At 49.0% G+C, this 10,428-nt stretch overlaps 2 protein-coding genes across 2 annotated transcripts; one reads left to right on the forward strand and one right to left on the reverse strand.

Moving 5' to 3' along the window:
* The first annotated feature begins 1,149 nt into the window (after positions 1–1,149).
* Positions 1,150–3,489, forward strand: LOC123169994 (uncharacterized). The gene is made up of 2 exons (XM_044587845.1): positions 1,150–2,835; positions 2,986–3,489. Exon 1 carries the CDS (start codon positions 1,163–1,165, stop codon positions 2,609–2,611), a length of 1,449 nt encoding a protein of 482 aa, XP_044443780.1. The 5' UTR covers positions 1,150–1,162; the 3' UTR covers positions 2,612–2,835; positions 2,986–3,489.
* A 2,816-nt stretch (positions 3,490–6,305) lies between these two features.
* LOC123168775 (codeine O-demethylase) lies at positions 6,306–8,593 on the reverse strand. Its single transcript, XM_044586646.1, has 4 exons — positions 7,921–8,593; positions 7,489–7,748; positions 6,910–7,240; positions 6,306–6,816 (listed from the first exon to the last, which is right to left on the reverse strand). The coding sequence occupies exons 1-4, from the start codon at positions 8,152–8,154 to the stop codon at positions 6,568–6,570; spliced, it is 1,074 nt and encodes a 357-aa protein (XP_044442581.1). The 5' UTR covers positions 8,155–8,593; the 3' UTR covers positions 6,306–6,567.
* Between the last annotated feature and the right edge of the window lie 1,835 nt (positions 8,594–10,428).

The raw sequence follows: 10,428 nt of genomic DNA on the forward strand, positions 1-10,428 counted from the left end.
GCTCCATGTCATTCACGTGAGGCCACAACGATTACGAGCCGGACCGTCTTTTTCGATCATCGACCTCACCTCCACCTGCGACGTCGAGAAACTGGCGGCAAACTCTGAGAAGGAGTAGGACGTGGGTCACGACATGCACACACCTGGCAAAGAGTAGACTAGGGTCGGTTATTTTTGCTATGTAAAAAATATACAAAGGAAAAATGTTGCGTCCGCTTTTTATTTGGTGCACTGGGTTGGATGGCCAGTTCCTCTAAAGTTGTCCGCAGACACGTCTGAAGTTGCCCTAAGTCATCTCTCTATCAGTGGATATAACCCCGTTGAGCAAGCCAAGAGGGATTTGTGAGTTGACTTCCAGATGGCTAAGCACCTTGGTAGCCGCGCCAAGAAATTCCGTCACGATGGGTTCTGCTTACGTCGTCGATGACCCATCGGCTCTGGGGCTAATGAGAGAGCTATCGACCAATCCCTACGCGTCACGCCTCTACAAGGCCATAAGCGTTGTCAAATATCTCCCCACCCCCCCTCGCGTCGCCCCTACTCTGGCTACACGGGGGCGCCCCTGTCGCGCCACCGCTCCCCTCCCTCCCTCGCACCCATCCTCGCCGCCACCCGAGGAGGCCGTCGGCAAAGGTCGCGCGCGCTCCGTGGAAGGCGGCAGCGGGGCACTTCTTCTGCTCCACGCGTCCACCGCATCGCCAGAGGAGGGGCGACCGGACACGTCGGATTGGATCGAGGGGCCGGCAAGAGGTGGCGAAAAAAAGATGCTCCAAAAAACTAATTTTCAAAAGCATTTTCGAGCATTTTTTTGCCACGTCTTCCACGAATATCATTTCATGATTCAAACTTTGCAAACAGTAAAAATAGTTGTCAATGCTTGCTAAAAAAGGTTAAGAATTTTCTGAATTTTTATTTATTTAGCTGTTCACTCGAGCTTAGAAAGGCACTTTGGGAAATAGCCGTTCTTTTTGAACTATATATGGTTCTTTTAGGGGTTCGAAGTATAAAAAAAATATCATGCGTGATGCTGTTAAATTGTGGGCTGCACTAGCAGTTATGGACTTGGGCTTTGTTAATTGGGTCAAAAAGAATTCCGCACAAAAACTGGGTCACTCCGGGAGATGGGATCGGTGAGGACGCACTTTCGTAGGGCTTCGCACCGATGGAAACGAGATCGGGGCGTCGCCTCAGCTCGCCTCCGCCGCCGCATGTAGCTTGCCACGGCCGTGGTCCACGAGATGCCGACCTAATCGGCGCCCTCCCCGATGATATCCTCCTCCTGGTGCTGGTGCGCTTACGCTGCGTCCGCGCCGCCGCGCGCACTGGGCTCCTCTCGCGCCGGTGGCGCGGCCTCTGGACCTACCTCCCGGATCTCACCTTCCGCGGCGTCCCGCCCGCCAAGGTCGAATCGGCGCTCGCCAGTTTCGCTGCTTCGCCGGCGGTGTCCCTCCTCGACATCTGCATCCGGGTGGGACATACAGCCGCCCAAGCCAACTCGTTGCTGCGCGCCGCCGCTATAGTCTCTCCAGCGGAGCTATTCTTCGACTTCCCGGGGTCTAGTAAGTTAGTTTTGAGCCACATGGACCGCATCGAGCTGCCCTGCTTCGACCGCACCATATCGATCAAGCTGGAGACCTGGCTCTGCGTCATGCCGCCGCCGGCCGGCGAGTTCACTGCGCTGGAGAGGCTGTCCCTCAAAGCCTGCATCCTGGACCTTGGGACCTTTACGCCACAGTCAGCCGGCGAGTTCCCCGCGCTCAAGACGCTGGCCCTTGACGGCAACATTGTCGACCTTGGCACCTTCCTGAACCGCTGCCCACGATTGCGCAACATCAGTATCACCTTTCATGGTGTTGAGCCCGACTCACACAAACCAGCGCTGGCCACACTCGAAGCTGTGGCGGCACACGGTGGTGTCTCGGTGTCCCTACTCGGCATCCACCTCTGTAGTGCACATGGTACCGATGCCACCCTTCTCCGCGCCGCAGCGAGGCTTTCCCCGCAAGAGCTCGTCTTCACTCACCTAATTGACACACTATATGACCAGAAGTATAGAGATGTCGACCTGCCCTGTTTTCCCAATGCCGTCTCGATCAAGATTAAACTGTATCAAATCTGCTTCACACGGCTTCTTGGTGGCAAGTTCTCCAAGCTCGACAGTATGATCCTTAAAAAATGCATCATCAACGACCTTAGCACCTTGGTTTCCCTCTGCCCATGCCTTCGTGTGCTGAAGGTGAAGGCAGCTATGTCCAAATGTGAGATCACGATCCACTCAACATCGCTGCAGGAGCTTGTCCTGGATTACTATACGGAATGCCGTGGTGTTGACATTGTGACTCCCATGCTTAAGCAATTGACTATGGATTTTGAGGCCGACAAAGACATCAATGTGTTCATATCGGCACCAATGCTGGAGAATGTCTCGTTGGAACGCTCTTATACAGGTTTGCCCATTGTGTTTGGTTTTTGGCACCTTCACTCTCTGAGCTTAGATAGACAGAGGTTTGTCACAAACAACCATGCCCTGTATGTTTTCATGTATGCTTTGGTATGTCTTTTGCCCTGCTCAATTTACTTGATTTACTGGCTAAATTGGTTTTATGTATGACACCCTGCCATACTGTTTTGCAGGATTCCTCGGGGGGTACCGAACTGGACTTTGCCCAAGAAATAGAGAAAGTTCTGATTACTAACTTCTCTGCCTTGTACCTAAGCCTCAAGCCAATAGGGCACATGTATGGGGCAACTTTGTTGCATCTCTTTAGCGTGTTCCGGGTTCATATTGGTTTGAAAATATTGGAGGTCATCCTACTGAGTCCGGGGAAGTCCGAGGTAATCCTTCCATGTACTTGTATATCTTGCATCCATAATACGGAGTACCTGTTAAACACAATTTCTGTAGGCAGCCATGAGATAAGATCTTTAATACGTAGCTTAGCATGAATAAATATAATACATTGTAATACTGTTCATTTGCTTTAGGTGGTACAATCATGCCCAGGGAATTGTCCATGTGATTCTCCCAAAAATTGGAGAAGCCAAAGTATCTCCATGGTTCATCTAGAAGAAGTGGAAATCGAAGGCCTAAAAGGAGAAGATCATGACTGTCTTGAAATTGATTCTTAGATGCGCGCCGTCTCTTAGAAGGATGACCGTGGAACTGGAAACTGGGATTAAATCACTTGGCCACGGAGATTGCACCAAGGAAATCAACAGCATCTCACTGGAGTATCCTTACGTGGATTTTCATGTTTATCACCAAGGAAATCAACAGCATGTGTTTTCATCACGCTCCTAGGGGCTAAATCATATGATGTGACTCTGGAGGCTGCACCTGCTCTAAGAATGTCTACACCATCTCCTTGGGGTATCCTTCCATGAATTTCCATGCTCGGTTCTCTGGTGAACTTGGTGCTGCATGCATGTCCATCAGAGATGTCTGGTATTCATTTGAAGAACCTAAACTCTTGCTAAATCTCTTTGAACCTATTGCCTACAAATATTCTACTAAGAAACTTATACGGTGTTGTCGGTATCTTCAACTAATTTAGAGCATGGCATTTCGAACCTTTTTTTCCATGCTTCGTATTTGTATTTTGCACAGTGAAAACGTACCAGAACTATTCATCATAGGTTGTCCAGGCATTGCATGCTAATGAGCACCAGGCACTCAGACACTCAGGCAGCCATATAGCATAGTGTATCCACCTCCCGAAAATGCACCCAAATCGAGCCGTGTACACATCCACGGTTTCAGAACAATGACATTTTATGTGCTATGCATCAGCGGATTTTCTTGGGTTACGTATAAAACTATAAATGCACGTGGCTGTAGTAGGCCTCTAGATCATCTCCCAACTGCTCAAACCTGGAGGAAGATTTGCAGATTATGCCCTTGGGACGGCATTCTGCCAAATCAGATGCCACACTATCACGGCCTGACAATTCCGATGCCACACTATCACGTCCGTCTCCGCCTCTGAAGACGGCACGGCCTGCCCTCTCGCCCTGGCTCGTAGGGTGCCGTGCCATCCACATGCGGAGATGCTCCCCATGCATGGACATGGCCAAGTGGTGGCCAAGGAAGGACGACAGGCACAGGTGCCTCACCTCACGAAGCAGCCTCAGACATCATGTCTCACGCATCAAAACAGACCACGGTGCAGAACACAAGTTGCCGGACGGAATCGCCAAAGAAGATGGCGGAAGAAGAAGTGCAGCCACGCCATAGAACAGAGACAGAGCTCTTGCAAAGTTGCAAAGCTGCGCACCCCTACGTCAGCACGCAACGCGACAAGCCTACAAACATGTCCTGCCACTATGCTACCCCCATTGAAGAACATCAGCCGCCGTCGATGGCCAAACACCCGTGCAAGAGCCTTGCCCGCCACCCCACTGTCCAAAGGCAGTGCTTTCATGTAGATCACGATGTCAGGGCACCGCCGCCCAAATCAAGGGATTTCTTTTTTTTCGAAACGGATAAATCAAGGGATTTCTAGTTTTCACGAGGGACACACATGGGAGTGTGGGGTGTGTGTACGTGCGCATGTGCGTGTGTGGATGGGAGGAGGGTGTTGTCGAGAATGCCGTAATTGCATGGCGCCCGTAGCACTGTCGCCAAGCCGATGCGGAGGTCAAGGGAACGGTCGAAGGCTCGGGTGTCTTTAGTAGTGGTTCGTGGCTCCCGATCCTGTGTGGGTTTTCTTCAACGACGATGATGGCTCTACCGGTGCGCCTTCAGAGCCGTAGATTGGAGTCTTCCCATCCGCCAGGTGGTCCACCCTTTACAAGGCCAGGCCGGTTTTCGGGTGCGTAGGCGTAGCGGCGGCGGCACAACTACGTCTCGTTCAGGTGGCTGAAGTTTTTTGATGCTCTGTGGACTGGAATGCAATTTCTAGTTTCTTTACGGTCGTTTGTATTGATGTTGATTCTTTATAAATAGATCTCGGTGCCTTTTTTGCAACAAAAGAAAAGACTGCAAAAATCGAAAGAGGCAAATGATCATCGGCCTTTGTGTCATGTACACGGCCTTACCGCACCATCTGCATCTTAAGTGGCAACTGCCAAAACAAAGAGCATGTACTTCTTTGTTTTTATGGGTGAAAGGGAGATTTTATATTTCATCAATCAGGACATAAGTCGTTCTTACAAATATCAAGGACATTTCCTGGTCTCGAACTCAGCCACACCACAGTTCGACTTTCTGTCCAGCCAAAAGAGGCCAGATAATGGCTTACACCATTCTATTCCCTATGAACATGAGATAGCTTGAACATTATCTCTTCCCTCAAAAGCCTTTGGATTTGATCAACCAACATGGCATAGTGAGACTGGTCTTGTTCAGACCATTATTCATGTTAAGAGCGACAAGGAAGTCCGTCTCCACTTCTATCGGCATCTTCGTCCATTGCAGGGCGAGGTTGATGCCCTCCATGCAAGCTGAGAGTTCGGCCTCAAATGGTTCTGCACATGTACGTAACTTTCTACAGGATGAGAAAATGATGTCGCCGGAGGAGCCGCGCAGAATCATGCGCACCCCCGCAGTTCCCGAGGTGGCGCAAATCGATCCGTCAACGTAGACTACCTGGGTGGGGCGCCATTGATGGGTTGAGCATGCGGTAATGGCTTGCTGGGTGTCACCACATCCATAACTTGCTGGCCTTTAACTGGATCAGCACCTGGGTTGTTCTGGACACCAATTAGTGAGTCCACGTAGCTTAGAAGATATTTCTTGGATGCTTCGACTGAGGGCGGCTGCTTATGGTGTGTTGTCTCGTTGCGAACGTGCCAGCAACACCAGTGTCATCATGAGCTCCATTCTCTTCGTGTTTGGTAGGTCGCAAAGCGTTTGGGCAAGCCACTCCGAGCCCGTCCATAGAAACGACACCGCCAAGGGGATCCGCCACTGCTCCGCCATCGCTTGCCAAAGTGCCACCGCTCTAGGACATCTTAGGAGGAGCAGGGCATGTACTTCAACGAATGGAGTAATGCATGAACGACTATGCATGTCAGAGTATACAATTTAAGCTTTTGCGTTTGTACAAAAAGATGATCCAGTGAACCTCGCAAACAATTGCTTAATAAAAAGAAAATAAAATGAGGTAATAGAAATGAAAATTTTAAAATCAGTAATATGGTTTTAAGATTTCATAAATAATAAACTAATATTTTTTTAAAAAAATCGGCCACACTTATGTCATGACACCGAATTCCCATGATACATGTATTGGCAAACTGTGGCATCCATGCCGTACACCATGCCAAAATGTCTTTGTCAGTCTCACGCAACATGGCCCTAACACTGGTGTCAACATTTGAACATCATAAAAATGATTTATTCACTCATGGGGATATGATTTTTTTAAGAATAAAAGCTAGTACAGAAGAAGGAAGGGAAGAGACACTGGAGCTGATAAGAGAATATGGAAGTGTTCACAGAGCGTATTTATATAAACTCAAACATAAATCGGACTAATTCTTTATTTTAACCAGATTCATCCTCTGTAAGTTCATCAATTATTTACTTTCCATTGGTACTGTGGCATGAAAGTACAGTTATCTCACTTAGATCTTGAATGCATCGGCAATTCGTGCTCCTCGGCCTTGAGAGAAATGGTCAAGTTGCGCGACTAGTAAGTCCTTGGCCTTCATTTTCCTGTACCGTGCCGGTTGCTCATGACTCAACAGATGAGCTATTGGCCCAATCTCTTGATCAGGGTCCACACCATAGAACATGGCCACTGATATCCTCTCTTTATCGGCATTAGTCACAACTCTATGCACTGGCCCTGTGAAGATCCCGTTGGTCATTATCTGCGCGAGAAATGGTCAGGTGAAAGTCATCAAGAACTTGATTATAGTGGTATCATCTGGGAGAAAAATTACTGGATGTTCAGAGATGGTCACCTCCATTGCAAAACCAATGTTGATCAGCAAGGTGTGGTTACACACAGCTGGAACATTGTACCAGGTTCCATCTCTAAGATATTGCAGCCCAGCGACATCTTTGTCCATGAGAAGAACCGTGAGAACAGAGAAATCCGCGTGAGGCTTGACGCCCAGGACAAGATCAGGTCTTGGACACGGCGGGAAGTAGTTGAATCTAGAATAAGTGCGGGCGTTACTGTTAAACTGATTAACGAGGGAGTCTTCATCAAGCTCCAAAAGCTTGGCTATTGCCCGAAGGATGTCGCCTTTGATTCTCTTGCATTTCAATGCGTATTTGTGCAGATCATCCCTGCAAACAGAGCTCAGGTAGAGGTAGTCCAATTAAACCAAGCGTAGTTTACTAGTGTCTGTTTTGTTTCTGTAGCCCACGTCACTCAAGAGTCAAGACATAATATAGCAAACCCGCAAAAAAAATCATAAATAAGCAAACCCGCAAAAAAAAAGAGACATAAATAAGCAAATGAACTTTCTTCTACAAAACAGACAACAAAGAAAGATCCATTTGAACACAGGTATCTGTGACGGCTGATAGATTACCTGAAAGATTTGGGATGTGTTGGCCAATGTGCAAGGTTTCTCCCACCCTCTGGCTCAATTCTAAGATGCAGTCGATCAGACCAGTCTAAAATCTGATGTTGAGTTTTCACCTGGTCATTTCCATACCCTTCTACCTGGAAATGTTTCCCATCTATCAGGTTACTGCATTTCTTCTTCTCTTCAAGCGGTAGGTGAAAAAATTCCCTTGTTGCAGTCATCACAGAATCCAGCATAGAGGTCTCCATTCCATGGTTAGAAACCTGGTACCCAGGCTGATGTGTGTTACAGAAAAGCAAGTACTCTAGAAGCAAAAAATGCAAGAAGAAGGCTTTTTTTCCCCTTGAGATAATGGAGTAGCCAAGTCCTGCATCTTATGCATCGTGAGATGCACACAGACAAGAGTGAAGGGTAGGATAAGGAAGAGAAGCTGACCTTGAAGAATCGCCAGCTCTGCAACGCAGATCGTAGCTTGGTGGCTTCCTCCGCATCGTTGGATGCTGATAGCAGGCCGAGATCTATGGTTGGGATCTGCTCTGGCAACTCGGCACCAGCCAGGTGCCCGTCAAGACCTTCATGCTCTCTGAGCAAGTACTGGCTCGGCGGCTCCTGCACAGTTGCAGCCAGTTGCTGCACCGAGTTTGGCAACCTCCATGACTCATCAGCCATTGGAGTTCTAGGATGTGTCACCTTTGCTTATTCTGGTCTGCTCTGCCTTTGGTTGTTGTGCATGAACTATTTTGAAGGAAGAGCTGCACTAAGCAAGATGGATGACTTCATTTTTACTTCCTCTGTAAACTAATATAAGAGCGTTTAGATCACTACTTTAGTATTCTAAATGCTCTTATATTAGTTTACGGAGGGAGTAATTAGCAAGTTGTCTTAATCTCAGTCTGCATGGACTGTTGTGCATCAGATCTGAATGTGATTATGAAGTGCAAAAGACTGACGGGCAGTCTGTTCTTACTTACAGCATTGGTTTATGTTTCAACTGTCTGATTAGAATGTGCTATATGTGGACACTTTTGTGTCACTGTATGCCATCTGCAGGTCACTTGATATCTCTTTCCGTTCAACTGTTATCCCCTTGTTCTACATTATCTTCTACTTTGTTAAATTTCTATTTCAGATAGGTGCTTCCTATCCTGTCTATTGGTTCCTTATTTTCCTCGTATTATCGCTAGTAACTGATGGCTAGTCTGTTCGTCGATGCCCATGCTGATTAAGACAAAGTCAGCTTGCTAATCAAGAATTGGGTATGCCTCGCCAACAATATTCTAAACTAGTGACCTGACAATGCCGCATTCTTTTAACAGAGTGAAATAACCGAGGTGACAAACTACATCAGGCTAGTCATTCCAGCTAGTATGATAAATGAGGCTGTGAGAACCCCAAGAGTTGACCAAGGATGAGAGAAAGATTCCACAATGGACCATACATCGAAACGGTTTCAGATAATCTATCCGCCAGAGGCCTTCCATTGTCTCTAATTCTATATTTAATAATAATAAAGCACGGATTGATTCCGTAGGTTCACCGTCACAATACCCTTTCTTCATGTGAATTCAGTTTGAATTTAAAGCATATACGCGAGGTGGTACTAAAGCGTTGATCGATTTCGCTCAGATCGTTCGGCACCGAGAAAGCGAACAAAACAACCCATCTAGAAAAGGCCAAGCGAAGAAACAGCCCATATCAACCGGGGAGCCTCTCCACCGTCATGTTCCACATGCGCACGCAGTTGAACTGGTACTTGACGCCGGTGGACGGCGAGAAGCCGAAGTAGACCCGCTTGCCGAGGAGCACCGCCGAGAGGTCCAGCGGCGCTTCGAGCACGGCCACGCCGGGCCTGCTCCCGTTCTTGGCCACGTACGCCCGCGCGCGCCGCGACGCGCCGTCGTAGTCGACCCAGACCATGTAGAAGCCGTCGTTGACCGTGGTGTCGATGGGGGCGAGCTGGATGCCGAAGGGCGTGAGCGAGGCGGCGTGGGTGGAGCGGACGCCGTTCACGTCGAGGCCGACGTGGTTGTCGTCGAGGTCGTAGGGCTGCTTCACCGTGTCCAGCTCCACGGCCGCGAACCCGTTGGCGGGGTCGCCGTCCATGGACGCGTTGGTGAGGCCCAGGTACCCGCCGTGGCTGCCGGGGGGCAGGCCGCCGCCGCCGTTGCTGGACGCGACGACGAACGCGAGGCCTTCGCCCTTGCTTGTCGCGTTGGCGCGGTAGAGGTTGATCCGGAACACGGTGGAGAAGGAGGCGACGTACGTACCTGCCGCCGGCGGGTTCAGAGGCCCACAAGACGAACGGGGCGGAGAGGAAGACGCTGCCGGTCTGGTTGACGAGGAAGTTGTCGGGCCCGCTGGCTCTGTTGCTGTCCGGGGTGATTTGGAGCGTGTTCTGGGCAACGTTTTGGTTACCAGTCGAAATTTCAAGATTTCCCGTGGTTACCGCGTATTTCCGTGCCCCTCGGTAAATCCACATACCGAGCAAAAAATACCATTATTTTTGAAAATTTTGAATTTTAACGCTCGATTTGTAGTAAAGTGCCTAGGATCTAATTAATGCAAGGAGAGTTGATTCTGACGTGTTCATAGCAACCTAGTTCCTGTTTTGACAGGTCTTTGGTTTGAATGTTCGTTCATTCATTTATTTGAATTCAAAATTCAACTATAAAATTCGTTTGAAATATTCTCGGTATTTCTTGGTATTTCCCGGTAACCGTGGTAACCACGTTTATCAGTCACCCTCGGTAAAATTGCCTCATTCGGTAACCAAAACCTTGGTTCTGGGTGACGCTGGAGTTGCCGGCGAAGGTCAGGTTGGCGGGAAGCAGCACCAGCACCATGATCACCAGGGGTCACCGTTGCAAACGCCGCCAGGACATCCCGCTAGACGCCGGGGAGGAGGACTCCGGAAAGGCTCCCCGGGCTTCCTCTCGCTGGAGG

This window comes from Triticum aestivum, chromosome 7D (genome assembly GCF_018294505.1).
Source record: "Triticum aestivum cultivar Chinese Spring chromosome 7D, IWGSC CS RefSeq v2.1, whole genome shotgun sequence".
Lineage (NCBI taxonomy): Eukaryota > Viridiplantae > Streptophyta > Magnoliopsida > Poales > Poaceae > Triticum > Triticum aestivum.